Raw genomic sequence first — 24,298 nt, 5'->3', positions numbered from 1 at the left:
AAGAAAACTGCCGGTTCATAGCGTCGTCCTCATCATCTGAATGCAGCTTAAAATTATGAAAAGAATTATGAAATTCGCTCAGAAATATCAATGAAATTCGCTCAGAAATATCAATGAAATTTCTTCAGAAAGTGGTGTTAATATTATGAAATTAAATCTTTGTTATAATTTGCAAATGAACTTGATGAAGTGGCATGTTTGAGAAGTTAGGGTCAAAAATTTACTGAATTTACTGATATTACTCTCATGGTATCTCTTCGGACATAACAAACAAAGACAATGGCACATTCTTTTATATGCTCCAAGAATATTTTCTAATGGAAAAAACAAATTCGCCGACGATCCTAGAATCTTGGCTTCAATTCTGTTGTTATATTTTTGGGGATGAGTAAAGAAAGGAGAAACTTCTTTGGTATCATCAAAAGGTGACATTTGGGGAGGCAGAAGTTTGGCTTCATCTACAACAAACATTACATAAGCAAATCAACTGAAAAGAGAGAAATTTATTGTTACAGATACCTCATCTAATTGCGGAAAATGTCGCAAGTGAATAAAAAAATAAATATATGTTAAAAAAAACTGTTAACAATTTCAACATACGAATTATCAAAACATTTTTGAAGAGCATTTAAAATAATCTAAGCTGCTTATCGGCTTTATGAATTATAATTAAGGTGCTGGAAGTCCTTTATGGAGAATGAAGAAAAATATACATTCTAAAAATATAAAATAAAGTTTTGATTAGCACAGCAGGAAATAATAGACGTTTGCTTATACCATCAAGATTTCCATATCAAGAAATTGTTTGGATATATGGATATATGATTTTTTTTTAAGCTTACAAAAAGATATCGAATATTTAAAAACCAAAAAAAGGCCTTTATTTACTTTGAAACAGCTTTTTTTTACATCAAATTAAAATAATTTTAAAATAATTTTTAAATAATTCTTTTAATTCAATGCACACTCAAATTAATTCTTCAATTTCGATGCACACTTTTAAAGATATGTACGCCGTTTAAATATTTTTGCTGAAATTAAAAAAATCATGCTTAGCCTATTTATATTAACATCCCATTTTGATTCAGTATGAAAATAATTGACAAATTGGCTTTGTAATTTTGAAATATGTTCAAATAGGATCATTCTTATCTCTCGGCTCTCCGAGCTTGTTTTCTAATTCAATGAGAAGTTGCTTGATTGTACTTGATATTTTTGCACTGATCTTTGACACAAGAGAGATGTTTGGCAGAAGGAATTTCGAATTTACAATTGTCTACGAGGATGAATACCATCAAGCCACGGTGAAACTCATTGGTAAATAAAATGTTAAAGAGGTGTCTCCATTCTCAATTTTTTCTTTTTCGTTGAACTTTGACTGTAGTAATACATATAAAGATGACAATTAAATAAATTTCCTCGTTTGAAGTCATCTGCCAAAGTTAAAATTTTATCAATGTAATACAACTAAATTCCATATGAAGAATAGAAGGCATAGAGAGATAAATTCCACCCCCAAAATTGCCGCTGCGATTTATTATATACAAAGATTTTTGGTAATAATAGAGTAATTTGATAATAATAAAAGAATTTTGGTAATTTGATTAATAAATTTTTGGTAAGTTGTCAAAAATGAATGTCATATTCTATGTCATTCACTTCTATATGTACATATTTTTATCGACAGAATCCTAATGAAATTTTGCATAATTCATTTTCCATGTGTGAAAAGTATGTTAGTTACTATATAATAAAGTAGTTTACTATGTAATAAAAAGTACTGATTTCAGCACTTTTTGTTACGGCAATGGCGAAATAGTAGTGAAATCTCTCCTCTTTTGCTAGTGATTTTTGATGATTTTTTCTTGAAGAGTTTTTCTCTGTAAATTTTTAAATTTTTGTGTCTTTATTTATTTGAATTTATTTTCACAAGGCCATTAATAGTCTTATGTGAAATTTAATTCATCATCTCTATTAATTTATTTAATTTATTGATCTCTCCAATATTTTATGGCCATGTTATATTATATTATTAATTTTGATTAGAATTTTTCAACATTTTTTTCAAATAAATTTGATAAAAACTATTTAAGAAAACTCGCTTCTATTAGTTACTAAAATTTAATAATCTTTTACTTTTTCGCGTTTAATTTATAATCAATTATTTTAAATATGTTGAATTCCAGAAATAATTTGTTTAAAAAATTATTATCATGGTGCTATTCCAAATGTAGTCAAAGTTGAATTAAATGAATCGATTACCTGAAAACAGTGTATTGTTATCAGCAATATACTTATGCATAAAAAATTACGAAACGATAATACATAAAAAATTGAGGGAGTAATCGCTTACATAATTTCATTTTCATAATTATGAAACAATCAAAATAAATAAAATCGGTTGATAAAAATGCATGTTTTTTTTTTTTTTTATAAACAAGCTAATTTTTTTAAAAAAATGCATTCCCTCAATGGAAGAGAAAAGTAATTTTTCATTAAAAAGCCAATACTTCATGTGGTCATTTCAGAGTTTTTTTAATTCGGAAACAATGCTGATGTTACACGGAATGGACAATTATTTTCTAAATCATTGCTATTCCAGTTCATTAAATTTTTCACAAATTTGATGTCTCTAATGTCATGTTTCCACGCTTTGTTTAAATTGTTTTTAATACAATAACAAGAAAGCGCTTTGTTTCAGATTGCCCAATGTGTCACTTCCGGTACCAGTTGGCAAAGGGTGGATGCATGCATTTCAGGTGCACGCAGTGTCAACATGACTTTTGCAGCGGTTGTTCCAGACCTTTCAAAATGGGACAGGCAAGTTCCCTTTTCAATTTTACACTCTAAACAGACCTTTCTAATAATTAATAGACAGTAAAAGCTGCATATAGTAAAAAAAAAGTTGCTAAGCATGGTGCATGCACTGTTCTCTCTGTTTTCAAACAGGGGTTTTGTAAATTTATGTAAGCATTGTGAGAAATATGAGATAATGATCAATAATAATAATTTTGATGTAAAAATTTAATTAATAAGTGTTATCTCCAAAAATTAATTCTCTATTTAAATTTTAATTAAAAATAAAAAAAATTATAATAATTTTTGAATAAATTATTTATTATTTATTAAAATTATCCACAAATTAACTAAGATAAGAGTAAATAAGAGTAAACTAATAAGAGTAAATTTTAAACTTTGTAATTATATGTAACGGTACATTGTGAGATTTATATCAAAAGGAAGTATTTATCTTCAAATTTTAAATAGTTTTGTATGTAGTTTTTCAATCAAAAGACATTCATGGGAATAGTGAAGAATATAATTTTTTTCCTTGATTCGCAAAATTTAATAGCTTTTTAAATAAATAAAATTTAATAATTTTAATAATTTTAGAATAAGTTATTTATTACTTATTAAAATTATTTCTAATTAATTCTATAAATGTAAATTTTAAGCGATGTATATACTATAAATGTATGTATAAACTATATAAACTATAAACTATACAGGAATACTATATATAAATTATAAACTATACATGACTGTATATTTGTCATTAATAACAAAAGGAAGCATTTCTTTTCCAAGTTTTGAACATTTTGTATTCAGTTTTGGAATGAAAGACATTAATGGAATAATGACGAATGTATTTTTTTCCTTGATTCACAAAATTTTTATGAATGTAAAAAATTAAAATGCTCTATAAATAAGGTAATTACTGTTTCTATTAAAATAAATTCATTGTTATGAATGTAAAAAATTAAAATGCTCCATAAATACGATAATTACTGTTTCTATTAAAATAAATTCAGAAAAAAATTTCTGTCTCAATTTAATATTTTAATAGATATAAATTTAAGCCCTTGAATTGCTAATCTGGTGTAAAGAAATAAGGAATATGCGTCTAACTTTGGATTAATAGCAATGAATTGTTTTATTTATCAAGTGAAATATTTTAATTCAACTTTATCAAAACGAATTAATTATATTTTCAGAAATGTGGTGTATCTGAATTCTGTGCTAAATTGGGCTTACATGCTCATCACCCTAGGAATTGCTTATTTTATCTCAGAGACAAAGAACCTCAAGACCTCCAAAGGTTGCTGGATGTAAGTTTCTAAATATTCTTATTAAAAAAAAAATCTCATTTCGAATGACGGACAATTTTATCCTAATTTCTTTTATTTAAATTTATATAATATGCATGGGGCCAAAGTGAAGCGGGTATGTTTATAAATGCCATCAGAGATAAGAATTTGACTTGAGTATCATAAAATTGATGAAAAAAGGACGAAGAGTATTTGACGCTCAATTTTAAAAAAATCATATTTTTGACATAGGGATTCTACATTTTTTGGTGTGAACTTACATTTTCCTCTTCCATCTCTCTTTCCCTCACGTTCATACCAAATTTGAAATACGCGATCTCATGTTCATACCAAATTTGAAAAACAGTAACGTTATTGAGAGAAAAATCATCAGTTCATCCATCAGTTTCTTTTTACTTCTTTTTGAAAAAATATGAAAAACAGAAATAAATGGCGCGGATTATTAAAATCGCTGAAAGTGGTCACTGCTTAAACAACGTTTGAACTCGTTTTCAGAGCTGACTTTGTATATCGAGTCAAAAAGCTGCGCTATATTTTGCCCGCCCTCGTCCACACTGCATTTAAAGATTTTCAACCATATATATAGAAAGAGTGGATAAAAGTAACTTTATTAGATAACGTCCTTTCCAAAACAAAGATAAATTCTAAAGGATTTCATGTTGTCCGTTTAAAGGAAACATCTTCGAACGATCCATGCAGAAAACACAATGCCCTGACAACTTGGTGCACCAGAGACGACAAGGGAATGCAGATTACTACATTTGTACTTGACAAATGTAGACTTCGTAAGTACGATTGTACTTACGTACGATTATGTAGATGTACTCTACGATTATGTATACTTACACAACCGCAATTATTTTAGGGAAAAGTGAAGAACTTCCCAATTTCAAGTCTAAAACAACTATCCAGTCCCTTCAAATTTAGTATATTCTGGTAAGTGGGAAAGCTACTAGTCAATAATAAAATGGGTATCACACTGTCTATCCACTCAAAGAAGGGAATGAAAGAGTCTACAAGTGCTGCAAAATTTCCTAGTATACATGAGTCCATACACTGACAAAAGTTGGGTATGTTTCTGTTTTCGTTCCATCGAAACTAGAAATCCAGTATAGGAACAACTTGTTAAGATCAGGCCATTGTTTGCAGTTAAAGAGAATGTAAGAATTAAACGAGTGGGAGTGGCCTGCCTAAATCTTTCTCGAATACTCTCTTTTAAATGAGTTCTTCCCTATCTTCCGCAAAATCAGCGCGGGGGGCGGCACCTCGAAATGAAGATGAGATGCTGCCGGGATAGTCTTTGGATCTCGCCACCCTGGATGGTACACGAAAAGGTCGGGGTCTGGCTCCTCCCATCAATGAGGGGGCACACTTCTTAAGGGAAGGGTTGTACCGTGGCCTGTGATGACCCTTAGGACTCAACCACAGTTCCAGCCAGTGTTGCTGTTGCGGCGGTCCGGTCATTCAGCATTTATTATCCATGTGCCTTAAATATAAATTATAGACCTTTATAGTCAAAATTATAGACCTTTAATAAGTCAGAGAACTCTTTGTATGGCATTGGCGTAATAGTTAACGAAATATTACCCTTTCGTATGAATTTAGATTCTTGTAATTTGATGACTCTATCTTGTAATCTTGGCAATTAATGCCTGGCATGTGTTTAATAGTTTCTGAAAATATAATTTGTGTTTTAGGCCCGTTTTTCCCAATAGAATGAAACAAAAATTTGACGCAGGGCTACCATTGTAGTCACAAAATGACATGCCAAATTTGATATATTTAAGTCATTGCAGTTTTGAGTTATCGTGTTTACATGTTTCTAATACAGATTGATGGTAAACCCCTTGTTTGATTTGGCTGAAAACTGCACAGGTGTCTGCACTATAAATGTTAAATTTTAGCCATCTAGCTCTCTTTGTCTTGTAATTATCGTGTTAATTTATATTCGAACAGCCGAACACACAGACTTCCTCTAATGGATTTTGTTCAAAATTTGATAAAACTCTACAAATTTGATTAAAATGTATCCAAATTTCCACCATCTATCCCAAATTGCTTTTGACTAATCTTTATCATAGACAAACAGATAGACGCAATACCAAAAAGTTGTTTTTTAAACTCCGGGAAATATAAAACATGGAGATTCGTCAAAATCTCGAGTATGAGTGTTTTATCAATACTTTCTCGACACTTCAAATACAAGAAAGTAAAAAGGAGAAAGAAGGTAAGGTAAATAAAGGTTCTAAATGATTAGAATACCACGATATTGTCATGGCTCTTACCCTTTAAAAAATGTTCTTTTGTGGACAAAATGCTATTAAAATAAAAGTTATTTTCGCATTTTAAATTAATCTTTGGGCTTTAAATTTTCAGATGAGTAGCGTGAAATATGATCGTGATCCTCCAGAAGGCATGGACTTGAAGAAGACGTGTCAAGTTATGGAGCAGAAGGAGACAGCCGATGGCATGGTGGACGACTGCTGCGGGAAGGAAGTGGAAGAAGGATTTGCGGGTCTCTGCAGGTGGGTGGGGATTTACAAAATTGTTTATATTATAAGAATAGCAAAAACTACATTATTTTTTTGTTCTTCAATAGTTCTTAATTTGGAAATCAAAAATATTGGGGGGGGGGGTGAAAAGTTCTTTAAAATAACTATTCGATCTTAAATAGGGAAAGATGAATTTTGTTCATGTAAAGACGAAATATCACCATTAAAAAATAGGCAAATAAATAATAAAATGAAAGGGGAATTGTGATATTAAATATTTAATATTTTAAAATTTAACTGATAGTGGCATTACTTCAAAACTGTTGTAAGTATGCATTGAATTCAGGTAGGTATTGTATTAGGTCATTATTGTAGGAATTGTGGGTATGAACAAAATGGATGTGATGGATGTGACAGCTTGGATCCCTTATACTAAGGAAATTGAACATTGCTAATTTGATAGATTCTTTAAAACTATATATATCCCAAAGTGACCATTCGTTCAATTAAAAGAAAGCTCATTAATCATTTTAAGTAAAAGTAATTACAATATTTTCTATAAAAAATTGTTTACATACCTAAAACATTTAGAATTTGTAATACAACCGAGTAACTTAACTATTTACTTTCAAATAAACAGGAGAAAATTTAGAATTAATATCTGATATATTAAAATGCAATTATAGCCATAAAATATTGCTAGAATCTTTTGATAACTGGCAATATATGTATTTTTTAAGAAAATTATAGTATTATTGTTAGAATCTAAACTCAAATTATGTGGAAATGTTTATTTAATGGAAGAATGGAGAATTTATTAGTTAATCGTTATTGTCAAATGATTTAATAAGAGCAAAAATATTCTACTACTTCTTTATATATATATATATATATATATATATATATATATATATATATATATTATATTTATATTTATATATATATATAGAATGTTTCTTGGTATGTGCCTATTATATTTTTGTACAATTCTTTATATATATTAGTATTAATGATGGTAAATTAATTAATATTAATATTGGTAATTAATTATTGTCATTAAATATTGGTAATTAATTTTGGTAAATTAATATTGGTAATTAATATTAATGGACAAATATTAGTCGACACCAATTTAAGACTACAGCTTCGTAATCTTGTATTGAGAAATAAAAGTGCATTTTAAAATATATAATACAATGCTCTTGCTTATAAATAATGCTCTTGATTATAAATAAAATATTGATTTTGAAAATTCGGATTATTGATTATTAAACGCATTGATAAAAAAAATTGGAAATATATTGTAAAATCTAAAATGATCCCCTGCAGCTTAGATATTATTCGAAATATAAAATTTCAGTAAAAAAGCATTTGAAGCGTATGAGAATCTTAAAAAAAAAACTAAACTATTTTATGAAGTATCAAATCATATTAATGAGAACGTTGTATACTAAATTTATTTAAGAATGGGTAAAATTATCATCAAAGTGAGATTGGTTATTATCATGTGAGAACATAATGTTGTTTTGGTTTGAGGTTTTCGAAGCCTCAAAATACGTAGGTAACAAATAGGTGATTTATAGCTTTTGAGGTATCAATTTTTCGCTTTTAGGGTTATTAGAAAATTATGCAGAAGGTTGTCACATTTGGAGATTTATCGCCAACTAAAGTTGCAACTTGATTTTCAAGTTATTCATTCTCTGAATTCTTACGAATTGTCTAATTTAAATTAAGTCATTAACCAGCTTAAACCGGTTTGAAACAATCACGAGACTATCAGATTACGCATGCGTCGATATTTAGAAAATCGATGGGTTTTTTTTTTTCCATCTCAAAATTATTCGAGCTCCAAAACTTTGTTTGCCAGCTAGAAAAATTGAAAATGAAAGTTTAAAAAAATTATAATATATATATATATATATATATAAAGAGGGGGAGAGAGGTATAGAGACCGATGGAGAAGTCTCGTGATTTTTCAAATAATTAAAAATAATAATGTTCTCACGTGATAATTTGAAATTTGCAATCATAGATATCATTTTTTTATATATTTTTCCTTTTATTGAGCGATTAAATGAAAAATATTTTATTCTGAAATCTTTTGTTAAAGTTTATTGTTTTATGGAGGAATAAAATATAACATATTAATTTCTGAAATCTTTTATTAAAGAATTCATTATGTGGAATACTTGGGTCAACTGGTCAACAAGCACAAGGTGGATCCTATTCAGATCTTTGATGTCGATGACCTTGAGTTAGTGCTCAGGAGAGCAAACATTCGCTTGCCGTACAAAAAGTACAGAGAAACAGACGACCAGTACAGAGGAAGGTTGGTTCAGGTATGTAAACTTTGTTATTGTCGTTAACTTATTCACTGCCATTTGATATTTTTAGTTATGAATTTAGGTTCACAATAAATTACTCAAATACTTGAATTAACTCTTTAATAGAATTTGTTTTTATTTCTCGTATACGAAGTGTAGAGAAAGTTTTGTAATTATCAAAAATTCGAACTCCAGATTTTGACGAATCTCTACGTTTTAGACTTCTCTGAATTCGAAAAACTCATTTTTGGAGAGTCTATGAGAAAGATAACTTAAAACCGCTTTGAGATAAACGGATGAAATTTGGCGCACTTTCTTTACACCAAATTGTGGATTTCGATCAGATTTTGAGGAAAATCCATTCGTAAGAAGTCTGTCTGTTCAGTCTGTTCGAGTATAAGTTAACACGGTAATTACAAAACGAAGAGGAGATAGATAAAATTAGGTACTTAGATTTTACTTTTATAGCATATCAAATTTTGAGTCAAATCCAACTAGGGATTGATCGTCTGTCGATCTGTCAGACAACTCAAAAATGCAATGACTTAAATATATATCAATTTTAGTATAGGATTTTGTGACTACAAATCTTTGTTTCAATAGATTGGAAAAAATGCGTTTAAAACCCAAATTTGATTTTCGGATACTATAAGATGCATACAGTGAAATAAGTGCCAAGATACTGGCAAAGGATCACAAAATAGATTCATTAAAAATGGTAAATTCATGCCAATGGTTAATATTTCGTAACTGTTGCATGGCAATATCGTACTAAGCAATCTCTGGGATAACATCTTTAATAGAGAGTATGCGAGAAAATTTTAAAGAGACTACTTCCTTTTTTTTTTTTTTTGGTAAAATGATAAGAATCAGATCGCACGATATAGTTTTAACCGTCTTTACAAGGGTAAGAAATGTATCATGGAAAATTAAAATAAAAGTAAATTGTATTTAATAAATTTCAAAGCAATGAATGAACTATAGCATATTTATAAAAAAAAATTTGTTACAAATAAATATGTGTACCCAACTAATTTTTTCTTGATTTCTTGATTCATATGTTTAATTTAATTTTACTACAGAATATTTTTTTAGATGGCAAAATTAATTAATTTCACATAAATTCCAAATATAAGTAATCTAGTTGCTATAATATTGCTGTTGAAGCTTTAATAAAACAGCTTTTAGAATTTGAATTTTTTATTAAATATGTCATTACAATATTATGTATTAATACTAAAAATATATATATTTAAAAAAAATGTAGCCTATTAATGCCCTTGATTACATGAACTGAACATATAAAATATGCCCAATAAATGCAATATGAGTAAAAATTATTGCATTTGAAATTATTCCTACATTTTCTCAGTTTGAAAATCTTAATGTTTTTAACTCCTTATTTGTAGCATTTGAATAATCTTTATTGAAAAGGATAATAGAGAAAAATAACATAAGATTAATAGTTTTATTTTTAAGCAATCAATATTCATAACACGTGAAAGATATTGAAACAGTAATTAAAATAATTTTTGACTTCATTCGTTTTTTATTTACGCATGATTTATACTGAAATCCATTTAAGTATATGACAATTAAAAAGTATATATTTGTTAAATGTTCGTTAGACTGAATTCTCGAAGTATACTAAACTGTACAAAGTTAACGAAAGATTTTTTTCCTGCGCAATTTCTAGTTCATTACGAATTCAAAATATCTGAAACAGATTTTCATTTGTTTACATTTTCATATTTATAATCCTTGTGAATGTTTTTTTTTCCTAGCTTATTGAAGAAGAGTTACCATTAGACAAAATGGACGGAAGCTGATTGATAAAATAACCTCAAAATATTTTTCTACTCCATTCACGAAGTGCATCTGGCGAGGACAGAAAATGCATATCTCTTCAGGAAAGAGATTTACCTAGCCTCCTGTGGCTATATCGGAGAAACAAAAGAAGATTGTTAATCAGAACATTTTTGGAAATCGATTCAAATAGTCTTCTTTCCTTTTTTTTAGATGTTTTCTATTTAAATACTTAAAAAAAACATAATTTGAATCAATATTATAGTACAAAATCTCTAAGCAAAACACTTTTTTTATTTAATAGATATTTCCATTTCATGAATTTCAGTTTTGGGAACTTTTTTAATGCTTTTTGTCTGCTTTATTGTTTTAAATAATCAGAAAGTAATCAATAAATCGTGGGAGGATTTTGTTACGGCGATGTTTTTTAAGGACTGTATTATTTTTGTACGGAATTAGAAAGTTGAGAGAAAATGTGAGAAGTGTTTTTTATATGGAAAATTCTAGTTTTATCCATGCTACTTCAAATTATTGATTGTGAACGGACTCGTTTTTTGAACTTTTCCTGTATCATATTTGTTAGTTATAGTAAAGTTTTTGTTTACTATTTAATTATTTGGCATATAATTCATTTTTTATGTTCCTTTTTTATGACTTATTAAGAGAAAATTTTGAATTAGGATAGTTCGCATGATACATAAAATAAATGCTATTTATAATTTCCATAAAAAATTGTAGTCAAATATTTTAAAGATAGGGAACTATCTTGTCAAAAAAAATATACTATTATTTCTCGCGGAATAATACAATCTTCAAATTTATCTGAAAATAAAGAAAAAACATTCTCTGAATGCTTTTCAATTTTCTTTCAACATTTATATAATTCTTCTAGAATTATTATTTATAATTAATTTTTTAAATTTCAAAATGTTAAATAAATAATTTATATATATGCTGCTGGTAAAACACAACAATTTTTTCCTTAAATGTAATGCAAAAATTTATGCGCTTAATTTGTTTAAATATTGCTGTACAATTCTTGATTTTATTGTATAAATAAGCATTAAAATAAATTATGAATAATATTTAAATATCAAGATAGGTAAAAAAAAAAATGGTACTTTTCTTACAATATAACTAGGGCTAAATACAACACTGAAGGAAGATAAACAAATGCAAATAAATATCAGAAATATACAATTTTCAGTTTTGATAAAGCATTTTTCGTACAATATGGCGCAAAAAAATTATGATTCTGACATCATGATAATACACCATTATAATAAGAAGAGGAAGATCTTCATTTAGGTAACTTTTTCTATCATGTATAGATTGTGCATGCATGTTAGTTTGTTTCGCAGGATTTCGCACGATCGATTTAAGCGTTTTATAAGAAAATTTCGATTCTAAGATTCGGATGAAAGAATGTCAAAATTATGATTTAAAGTATTCTCCCAAGTGTGATCTGACAAATTTATATAACTTCATATATCACCAATTTTTCCGTCACTCAGTCTGGATTGTGCTGAATATTTTGGTCTGATTTAGCTAAATTTGAAAGCAATTAGAAACAAATTGATTGTATTATAAAAGGAATAAAAATATTTTATATATAATTGCAACTAAATTTTCCTAGTTAAAAGATTATATTTTGTTAATAAATAAATACAAATAAAATAAATGCTTGATAAATAATAATAAATGCACTTTAGTATAAAGTTAAAGACAATTTTATTGAGCATATAATATATATAGAAAGTACATAAATTGAACATCTAGTTTTTCTGAAAATATATAACTTTGATACATATATTAAATCACCGGTTCCGCAAAATCATTTGACACATAATGTTTAAAAAATTCTCTCTCTGTATCTCTTTCAAAAGGAATAAATATTCTCTTAAATGCGTCATTTTGAAATAACCTTCACAATATATGCACTTCGCCCTTATTTCACTCGATCACTTATGAAAACATCAATATTATCATCTTACAATAAAATCAATAAATTTTTATATATAAACAAATCATCGCACCACATTTCTGAGTACAACATCAAAATTGTTCCGCACAATATTTCACATTTTTCGGCCTATTTTAAACACAACAAAGAAATGATAATGTTTAATATGAAGAAAATTAATCCAAAATTATTCGTTACTGATATATTAAAAAATATTATACTTTAAATTAGATTTTGACATAAAAGGGATGATAATCATTTTAATTATAATAAAATATTTTTTGGTATAACAGATAAAAAAATTATTACAGATATAATTTTTAGAAATTAATCTTAATAAATCTAAACATTTTTACAGCACGTGGAAATTTATTTTCATGAAAGCTTTGAGTTAAAAGTGTTTATACATCAAGAGCTTCCATGTACAATTATTACCTGAGTAGTTTCATTTTAAAAGATCTAAGACCTACAAAAATGTCAAAGTAATACTTTAATTCTTCACTGTGTTTCACCGAGAAAAAATGATAACTTTCAAAATCATGCATGGCATCTTAAAAATTAAATTTTAATTAATAATTACATCATTTATTTGCAAAAACTCATATTAATTAATAATATTTCATTTGAAAGGAAATATTGATTTTACTATTAGCAATTTACAAAATAAAATAACAAAAATATTAACTATTTACTAGAGAACAGAGAATACCAAAATGTACAAAATTTTGATGCCTAAATTTGAACTGCAATTTATGTATTGCACTTTGAAACATAAATTTTGATATATACACACAATTAAATGGTTATAATAAAACATAATAATTTTTTGAAAATATAAATGGATCAAAACATAATTACAATAGATTGTATAGAAATTTTGAAAAAATAAATAATATTTAGATATGTTAACAACAATTCAATTAGTAAAACTGATAGAAACATCAATCGTATTATAATAGAAATAAATTTAAAATTATTAAAACATAAAATGTGAAAATTCTCTTAAACGTTTTGTAATAAACAATGATTTTATACAATGACAACAAAAATAAAATTTTGATCTTTAAAAAATAATTATTAATTTTTTTTCCTTTCAGCTGATATAAAGGATTTTGCACGATTCCATTTCATATGCACTATTCAAAATAATTGAAAACAGATAATTAAAATTTTAAAAAAAGAAACTGAAATATTTCCATATTTATCTATTATAAATTTTCTTTGACTTTTTAAGATTAAACTGGAAAATATGACATTTTCACAAAGAAATGAATATAATTGCAAAATATATGTCAAATATTTTTGTAATTTATGACAATTTTTAATTGAAATTTCAATGGTTTGTATGTTCAATTATTGTATTTTTTGTGATTCAATGATTTGTATTACCAGCATATCAGCTCAAATCCAAACAGCCGTTTAAATTTATATTAAATAAACAAGATCACAATGTTACTTATTATGAAATCGCTCTTTTAGTTAATCTAATTCTCAATATACTTCACACCAATATAACATCTAATAACGGTATTTTTAAAAAATAAACGAAAATAAATGAAACTTCGTTCCATAAAATACAATCTTCACAAAAACCAACAAAACACTTAGTGTTTGGGACACATTTTAACCAAAACACACTCCAATTATTATACTTTTCTTATATCACAGTGTTAAAATAGAATCATATTTATCATAAATATTAACATTTGTTTCTAATAAAATTTTCCCAACATCCAAAAGTTGACAAAGGTGCGTTAATACAAATATTAAACCTTCTCGTGCTCTTTTCTTTGATGCAAAAGAACCTGATATTCGTGTCTAAACCTTCTACTACATTTCTTACAATGATATTTCATCGCGTGAAGACACCAATAAGAGTGGCGAACATAACTGACATTGTTTCTGAACTGGAAAGTGCGCACATGATTCAAATTGCAACGCTTAGGAGGCATTTGTTTTGAATATTTGAGCAACTTCTTCCTAAAGCATGCGAGGGTCGGACTTAGCCTTGGCCTCTTGATGCTTTTGTTTTTATCACAGATAGTGTCCACTTTTTGGACTGCGTTAGTCTCGGGCTTGTCAATGGGCAGCAGCTTTCTTGGTGCCGACTGCTTCCTGGACTTGCGTTCCCGATGGTCCTGAGATGAGATTTCTGCCACAATGTCATCTGCAGTTCTCTGTAGCGATGGCGGAATAGCAACAGCCACTTTGGACATGGCAGCATTGCAGTGGGCATAAGGCGTTATACCATTTGCCTTCTTTGAATACGGATTGCGATGCAGATAGGGCAGAATTTCTTCTGTAGATGATTGACTTTTGCTGGTTTCCAACAACTGGGACAGTTCTTCGTTGCGGATGAGTTTGGGATCGAGGCTGTGTTTGATGTCACGGCAGCGACTGCAGGACTTTGAGTGGTGACACTTTCGATAATGGCGAATGAAAGGAACCCTTGCGGTGCAGTGGTAGCCACAGTGAGGACATCTTTTCAAGTTGTCGGTGTGTTCTGTCTCTACATGCTTCTCGAGGGTGGAATCGCAGACAGTTTTGAAGGCACATGGTGGACCAGCTTGGCAATGGAGAACTTCTCCCGTGTGGAACCGCATGTGTTCGATGATGGTTCGCTGTTTGTCGCTGTTGAAATTACAAATGGCACACGAGAACTTCTTGGTCTTCTGTGGGGGAGGATCAGGAGTGGCTTTCTTTGCAGAATCAGAATCTTTGAGTTCATCGCGGTGGTACAGTTCGGTGTGGGTTTCAAGCGAAGAACGATTGGCAAATTCGCAACCACAGTGATAGCAAGTATAGTCCTGATCGTTGTTGTTGTCGCTGGCAATATCAGCAACTCCACTGTCACTCGCTGGAAATAAAGAGAAATCCATAAGAAATTTTTGGGTAGTGCAAACATAATCAAGTTTTAAATTTTAAAATAATATTTGACATTAGTTTAAAATTTCATAAAGTATTTATATAAATTTAAAATTCATATAACTTACTTTATGTGAGCAGAATAATTTTATATTACAATGCAAAATAAATAAGATTTCATCTTTCTTAATTTATTATGAATAAGAAAGTCGAAATGCTTCAGATATTTCAAGTAAGCAAATTAAAAACTTATGGCAAACTATTTCAATTTATTTCCGAAATAAAAAGACAAATATTCTTTAATAAAATATTCGAGATGAATATTCAAACATCATCACACTAACTTAATCTGAATATATTTTTAAAAATATTTTATGAAAAAAACTGAATAAAATTATTTAAGCAATGAAATTTTTAAAATATATTTATGCATTAACTATTAAAAACGTTTTATTTCTAAGGCAAATTGCTCAGAAATTCAGAAATATGTGAGATTTGTTCTTGATATAACTAGTAACAAAATATTGCAATATAAATAATATATTCCATAAATAACCCATAGGTCATTAAAAGTACAAACAATTTATCCACATGGAGATTTTTCCTCTCTGTTATTTCATTCATTTGTAGTTTGTTTTAAAATATAACAAACTTCCTAAAGCACATTATCATGGTAGCAAATTTCATGCTTTAAATAGAAGCAAAAGATATCATATGAATTTGTTCACAATTCTTATATTAATTCGAGCTTTCAGAAACATGTTCAACATTTTTTCTTCAGAGAAAAAAACCCATAAGAAATAACATATAAATCCTTTAAAAAAAAGAATATTAAAAGCGAAAGTTTGCTGTTAGATATTGGAACATATTTTTTAATGATAAAGCACCATCAATATCCTACTACTTAATTAAAAAATATTCTGGAATTGGAATTTGTATTTTTATGGCGCAAGAGCCAAGTCTGACCATTTGCATCAAGACAAGCGGTATGTATATATTCCCATATGATATATTAAAGAAAACATTTCCTCAAAGTCAAAATTAAAAAACGTTTTATGCTTGCAAAAACAAAATAAAATAAGTTTAAAACAGGACGAAGATCTTAAAATTGTGACTCCAATTAAGGAAAAAAAATTCCACGAAAATGTTTAAAAACCTAATAGTATTTATATAAAATGGCTACAATTTTTAGCTCTTAAAAATTCAAAGATATCCCTGTGAGGGTGTTCTCCCACCAATTCACGCATCTCCAATGTTAATGAATTTAAAAAAAATCGCATATGATGAGAATGATATTTAAGACAATTGAATTAAAATGTGTAAAACTATAAGATTAACATCGCAATATGATCACATCAATACCCGATCACCAAACAAAAGATGTTTGTGAGAAAAAATTTTGATAGTAATTTTAAAGAAAAAATATCGTTCTTGCAAACTTCTTAATATTTTAATGAATTAACATTTTAGTGGGATAACTGTTTTTTAACATATAATGAGATGAAAGATACTATAGTCTGGTTGCTTACAACTTTGTACAGGTGACGCCAATTCTGGTTTGATATCCACTTTGCATTGGGTCGATGGTGACGGCTTTCTGTTGCCATTCATGACAACATCCGGCATGGCAGCAGTTAAACCGTTCAAATCGTGGGTCCTGAATCCCTGGGGTGCCGGATAGCAGTAAGAGATGCTGTTGTGAAGCGGCATCAAGCTGACGGAACCCTTGAGATCCAATGGAATCCGGGCGTCGAACATCTTGGTGGTATCTGGAAGTGGGAAAGGTGTCGCCTGACTGACGTCTGAATTACCGTTGAGTGATTCCAGTTTGAGTTCAGGACTGGCAATATCGCTGTCGTCATGGCTGTCTTCGGATATTTTATCGAACACATCACTGACGACCATTTCCAAACTAAAATTGAAATAAACAAGTGATTACTATGAGTTATTGTTATAGTAATTCTTTGGAATAATTTCATAGAAATTAAGTTAAAACGCCTATATGTTTATTGATTTTGTTTGATTCGTCAGGAGGTATGGATTGTATAAGATTCAAGAGCATTGAATATATATAAATTTCTGATATATTTAAGACCACAAAGAAATCTTATTAAATTCTAAAGAAAAAACTAATTAGAATTAATTATTAGGAATCTAAATGAGATAAAAGATAATACTAAAATTGGCTAAAATATTTGTTCAAAATCATAAAATAACTCCATAAATGCATACAAATAAGCATTTATTTAAAAAAATTTTTGAAGCATAAAAGTAAATGAATGGAAATTTCAAAATAGCACTAATTATTAGGTTCAAAAATGATACAAAATTTAAAAAAAACCCCTCTGTTATCATTTTTATTATTTCAATTCATCTCCTAAATGTTATCATTTAGTTTTGCTGGAAACATATTTTAACTTCCGATGCTTAATTTAGTTCTACTTCCAAATTTTTCTATTTGCCTGCAAAATTCTTTTTAGACAGATGATTTTTAGCTTAGATATACAAAACAAATATAAATTTCGAAAAATATTTTTGGTTAAAAACTAATTTCTGAATAGAAAACATGATCTCTCTCTCTCTCTATCTATCTATCTATATATATATATATATATTATAAACACAGATATAAAAAAAGCATCGTCTTGTAGGTGACCTTTAACTAAGCTTATTTACTTATTTCATTGAAAGTCTAATGAAGATTTTAAAATAGATTAGAGATTTTATATAAGTCTGTTGATGAAATTTCATTACGGGAATTGTAATTAAAATAATTATATATTATAATCATTGCTAAATAATTAACTTCTTTTACCGTTTGCCTTAATTTTGCCACATATTTTAGCACTTACAAATTTTAATGTCACAAGTGGCTTTTTATTATATCTGTTTCTGAATTTGAACTCAATGAATAAGATGATTTCATTTCAGTCGATACATTTCTCAGTTTTCATTGAAACATTATATATTTTACCACGCCACAATCTCTAAAAATAAAATATAGAGCCCAAACATATAAAAAATAGATGCATCAAGCTGTTTAATTCTTTTTGCTATTTCTATTCATTATATACGCTAACAATTACATATGCTAATAAAGACTAATCATTATAAAAACCTTTCATGCAGTGAGCATTTCAGTGAACTTAAACTAAATGTCTGAGTCATAGAATTAAAAGGCAGCTGGTACATAACAAAACTCGAATATATTTTAACATTTTGAAGTTTTTTCAACGTTTCTAAATATTTTCTTTCTAGAAAAATCCTCTGTTATCTTGGTTTCAGTGCCTCCGTATTTGTTACACCAGAGTTTGAGCTACGTGGACCATTTGTGTGGGACATGCTATATTGCCCAGGTGTCAGGTCGGAGCACATCTTTTTTCACCGTGGGTGGTAATAAACCTTTCCTTGAAGCGGGGGTGAGCAATGCTTTCATAATGAGCGGGTAGAGGTCGTTGAACGAAATAATGGGATTCCTCATGAACCAGCTGCACATTGGGAGGGACTTGCCAACATAATATTCGGAGCTCGTTAGAGCAATTAGTCCTGTTTCATTATATAATGCGAGTGATTGATGCTGCAGGTTGAAATGTGAGGGATTTCTTTGTTGAAATATCATTTGCAGTCTTGTCTCTTATTTTTATTCTTAATCAAAAGAAAGGCGAAAATGAGACAATCTCATTTTTCTTTCTTAACATTATTGAAATTTCTTTAGTACGTCGCTTGTTCGTAAGTCATTTAGTCATAATCATGTTTCATTTTTATTAACTTCAAATTATGAGAAGCAAATATATAACAATACATATATTCGATAATGCACCACCATAAATGAATAAACTTGCAAGATCATAAATTCAATTCGTAGTTGTTGTTTTTAGATTACTGGTTAATGGATTTTAAATAATATATTTTCCAAAAGATCTTCGAAATTAAGATTTAATCAGTCAAGATATATGAGTTTGTCAATAATGAAAGAAATTCCGAAACCCCCCACATAATTTAATAAAACTTTGCACTATACATTTTCAGTTTCACGATAGTTTCATCAAGATGACTGTATTGAAATTTGAGTTTAATTTCGAAAAGCAAAGAAAATGTGATCGATGACACTGTAACTTTACTTCAACCATATGATTCCTGATTCTCAAATAGTGCACCATACAAACATTAAGAAAAATTAACAAATCAACCAAGTCATTCATTATTTAAAGAGTCGCTGATTAAATGCAACATTACATAATTTAACTGATAACAAATATGAAATAAATTAATGTAGGAAACTGATTTTACTCTTTCTTTCGTACCTTGACTAGTATTTTAACAACTTTAAAAAGTCGATTTCATTCTTTTTTATGAAAAAAAGAGAGCAAAAAACGACAGAAAAAATCGGTGGTTTTGTATAATTAAAACTCATGTAAAATATCATACTTTTTTTTATATATAAAATCGGAAGTTAAAAAAAATTATAGACATTATTTTGTAAATTTGGCAAGAAAGCACACAACATATTTCGTTCTAATCTTTTTAATTTATGGATTTTAATATTTAATTTCATGCATAAATTTACCTCGGAAATGAAAAGCATTGTTATGGAAGGTACTAGAAAAATATTTTCTAGAAACTATATTTTGCACGGTGAAAATAAAAATGTATTAAAAACAGAATCTTGAAAACTTAATGGAAAATGGATCCAAAGAAGGAATATTTTAATAGGAATAAATGACAATAGAAATTTGAATATATAGCATTTCAAAGGTCCATTGTTGAAGATTAATTAATAGGGCAATGTTTTTCTGGAGAATTTCGAAGATCATGAACTTTTATAAGTTATTGGATTAACTTATGTAAATTAGAATATTAAAGTAAATAACCTGTGTTTAAAAGAGAATAAAGGTTTCACTTACCAGCAATCCTTGATATGGACTTCAAAATCTTGTGCAAGATCGGTTAAAAATTTGCATTTGGTGCAAATAAGTTTCTTGTGAGCTCTGTAGACATGAGTAAAAAGTCTTTCTGCTTTTGCTACTTTGAATTCACAAATAGGACACTCGAAAGATTTCAGATGTACGTTCATGTGACGCCTTAAGCACCAGCTATCTACACCTTCCCATTCACAATACGGACACTGGAATGTTTTCATCTGCTTACCATTCGAGCCTGAGTCACTGGGCGATGAATCTCGTCGACTCAAATCAATGACATCGTTCCCAGATTTATTGTCATTGTCGTTGGATATTAATTTGTCTACTGTGAAGTTATTGGACCCACTCTTCGTTTGGCCGTTGTTGGAGGTATTGTTCCCGGACACAGCAGGAACTCTTGGTGGTCTCCTCCTTACCAAACTGATATCATACGGATGACCTCTGTGAATCCTCAAGAAATGCTTCTTCACGTGATCAGCTCGATTGAAAAGTTTGAAACAAATATAACAATGGTAGGGTTTATCCTCCTTATGGATATTTTCGTGTCGTAAGTAAAGATCCCGACGATCGGTAGTATATGGGCATTTAGGGCAAATAAATTTCTTGTCACAGAGTTCTGGATCGAGTCTCTCCCTTCCTTGACTGTCCACTGTTGTCTTCAGATTGGTCAGAAGTTGGAATATTTCTTCAAGTAAAGGTTGGCCTTTCCATAGTGAAGGCGGCGCGTTGGGAACACCATGGTGCTTCGCCATGTGCATGCGTACACATCGAGACCATGTACTGCTGTAAGGGCAGTGTAGGCACTGGAATACTTTCGCACTAGTGTGCGTTCCGAGGTAGTGTTCAGCGATTCGGGAAAGAAACCCAACGGCATTGCAGACAACGCATCGGAACATCTTGGTGTCCGGGTTGTAGCTAGCTACTGTGGAATTGTCCCAGCTCAGTTTCTGCTTTCCAAGAATCCATGTTGCATTCTTTGAATGACCATTTATCATCTATCAAAATAAGATTTTAACAATTAGATTCTTATAAAAAAATTCATAAATATGCAAAATTCAAACAATTAAAAACACTAAAAATTGATGATGTTGAACAATATTTTAAAGATAATGAAAGTCTAGAGGCCACAATTCGAAAATTTGAGAATTGGTCCCTAAGATCGAGTAATTTAACACCATTGGATTTCTTTTTATGGAGCTATTTGAAGTCAAAGGACTATGCCTACAAGCCCACAGGCACAAGTGAGTTGAAGTAGGAAATTCAACGCTACATCAATGAAATTCAACCACATTTATGCAAAATGTTCATGGAAAATTTCAACTAAAAAGTGCTATGTTCTAGCAAAGCCATGAAGGCTTTTCGCCCTATGTTATATTATTACATGTGAATGAGCATACATTGTAAACCGAAAGACGTATATTAGTCAATGAATATAAATAATTCAATTCCCATATCATATGCTAACAACCTCATTAACATAAACCATTGATGATATGCTTTTATAAGCATTCGAAGAAAACTATCAGACAATTTTCCTTTCTGATAAGCTCCATTAATTGAATGGAATTTTTGAAAAGTAAGACATATCATGCTTTCTGTCTAAATTTGTATCTTTCTTAAAAGTTACACTTACATCACAGTAATAACACCAGCCTGCAAAAAAACAATTTTTTTTTTGTTTGTAAAATTCTAATTGATTTATATCAGCAATGATGATGCCATTCCAAAATGCAAACTAAATTTTATGAAACACGTAAGGATTTTTTACAAATGACGATGAAAAAATTAACAAAATGCAGTATAATGCATACAGTTGCAACTGTAGTTACTATTAACTAAACACAATAATGCTGTTCATTTACAATATTATGATAACTTTTGTGTTTTTCTTGAAGTCAAGAAGCTTCTTTTTCGGGTTTTTCGTTTATGGTCCACATCACTGTCTCTTTTTAAAGACCAATAGTAATCGGCCATCATGTTAACATCCCACCGTCCTCGATATCTGCGTTCCATCTCCTTTATATCCTAGTGGAATCTTTCACCTTGCTCGTCACTCATTTTTCCTAAATTGTCTGGGAAGTATTCCAAATGTGAGTGAAAGAAGTGAATTTTAATGCTCATATTGCACTCCAAAAGATGATAAGTACGTAATAACTCAGTTACAAGTTATTTGTAATTTTCTTTTTTCTCATTTCCCAAAAAACCTTCTACGACATCTTTAAATGCAACCCAAGCCTACTTCTCTCTATTTGTCATACATTGTTCAAAATTGGAATCTTTAACTAATTTCTTTATTTGTGTTCCATCAAATACATCTTCTTTAATTTTAGCGCTAGACAATTTTGGGAACTTCAATATAAGATACTCAAAACATTTTCCACCTTTATCCAAAGCTTTCACAAACTGCTTTCAAATAAAGCACGGAAATTTAGTAAATCCAATTTGTTGCCCGAAAAGCAGACCTATAACCTTTAAATCACCACATATTGCCCACTTGTGTTCAGTGTGTTTTATTTTAGTTAGAAGCATCTCCATACTTTCATATGTTGCTTTCATGAAAACGGAATGTGCAACTGGAACTGATGCAAGTTTAGATTCGTTATGCAATAAAACTGCTTTTAGACTACTCTTTGAGGACTCTATAAATAGTCGCCAATCATTCGGCTTATAAGGAATATTATCTTCTAATTCATGTAACAAACCAGGTATGTCAGCACAATAAACCAAGAAGTTATCAGATTTGAAAAATGATAAAAATTGCTTTTCTCGATTCCTGTGCCAACTAAACGACGTATGTGTCGTTAGTAAACTTTTCTCTTTTAACCGAGAGCCTAATAATTCTGCATTTTCTTTAGTTAAACCTAAATCACAAATTAAGTAATTTAATTCGGCTTTATTAAATTTTTCAGGTACTTCATTTTTCACGGTGAAATCCAACTGCCATCTATGTTTTGAATTTTAAAATAAAAGGTTTTTTAAATACAATTATAAGTATTTATTCAATATAAATGTATTATTTAATTTCAATAAAGTAAGAGGTTTTCAGAATTTATTTAAACAAATAAACATACATACTTTATTAATTTATCCTATCCAAATCGCAAAAAATCTGTGTATATTTACTTATTTAAAAATTTTACTTTTCAAAAAAACTGTACGTGATACGTAAAAACTGATATTATTTTTGAAATAAGCATGTGAAAATACATTAAAAACAACTATTACTTTTAAAACAAGAAATTGTTGCAGGCTGGTGTAATTAGTTTATCAGAAACAAAGTAGCGCAAGATTAAAGCATAAATAAGGAAATCAGTACTAGGAAAATATGGTAATTTTCAAATATAATCAATTAAATTATAAATTTTCCACGGAAAAGTAAGAACCTTTTAAAAAGGCTTCCAAGAGAAAATATATCTTAAATTTAGTAATTCAGGTTAAATTTAACGTGAATTTACACATTTTAATGAGAAAGGTGATTTTAGTAAACGTAAAGAAGTTACGTATCATTTAACAATAGTTTAATGAGTATATTTTTTTAGATTTCCAGTTCAAAAAATATTTCGCACTATTAATCGTACATATAAGAAGAAAATTTAATGATTCATTAACCAGTTCCAGTACCAAAACAACGTTAAGTTAAATAAGTTTATAACATATTTAATTATGTTTGAAATCAGCATAACTTCCTGAATTAATTTTACTTACTAATATTAAAGAATGACAAACAAAAACAATAACAACAACATTAAGTAGCAAAAATTACAATGGATTCTCCTCAATAATATATAAAACCAAAAGAAAAAAAATCACGTATAAA

The 24,298-nt window shown here is 28.9% G+C and overlaps 2 protein-coding genes across 6 annotated transcripts in view; one reads left to right on the top strand and one right to left on the bottom strand.

The window, feature by feature from the left end:
* Nucleotides 1–11,343, top strand: part of LOC129971239 (E3 ubiquitin-protein ligase lubel-like) — a 71,029-nt gene extending 59,686 nt beyond the window's left edge. For both annotated transcript variants that reach the window (XM_056084833.1, XM_056084832.1), the window contains exons 20-24: nt 2,702–2,820; nt 3,996–4,109; nt 6,486–6,634; nt 8,772–8,940; nt 10,710–11,343. In XM_056084833.1, the coding sequence (XP_055940808.1) occupies nt 2,702–2,820; nt 3,996–4,109; nt 6,486–6,634; nt 8,772–8,940; nt 10,710–10,754 (596 nt within the window). In that variant the 3' untranslated portion in view covers nt 10,755–11,343. The remainder of the gene's footprint in view (nt 1–2,701; nt 2,821–3,995; nt 4,110–6,485; nt 6,635–8,771; nt 8,941–10,709) is intronic.
* A 2,137-nt stretch (nt 11,344–13,480) lies between these two features.
* The window catches only part of LOC129972117 (zinc finger protein Xfin-like), a 140,595-nt gene continuing 129,777 nt past the window's right edge, over nt 13,481–24,298 (bottom strand). For all 4 annotated transcript variants that reach the window (XM_056086112.1, XM_056086110.1, XM_056086113.1 and 1 more), the window contains exons 5-7: nt 20,464–21,476; nt 17,089–17,471; nt 13,481–15,551 (exon numbers count right to left, since the gene is read on the bottom strand). In XM_056086112.1, coding sequence (XP_055942087.1) covers nt 14,461–15,551; nt 17,089–17,471; nt 20,464–21,476 — 2,487 coding nt within the window. In that variant the 3' untranslated portion in view covers nt 13,481–14,460. The remainder of the gene's footprint in view (nt 15,552–17,088; nt 17,472–20,463; nt 21,477–24,298) is intronic.

This window comes from Argiope bruennichi, chromosome 6 (genome assembly GCF_947563725.1).
Source record: "Argiope bruennichi chromosome 6, qqArgBrue1.1, whole genome shotgun sequence".
Taxonomy (NCBI): Eukaryota; Metazoa; Arthropoda; class Arachnida; order Araneae; family Araneidae; genus Argiope; species Argiope bruennichi.
Note: the sequence above shows the minus strand (reverse complement) of the source record. Positions and strands in the feature narration are given on the sequence as shown.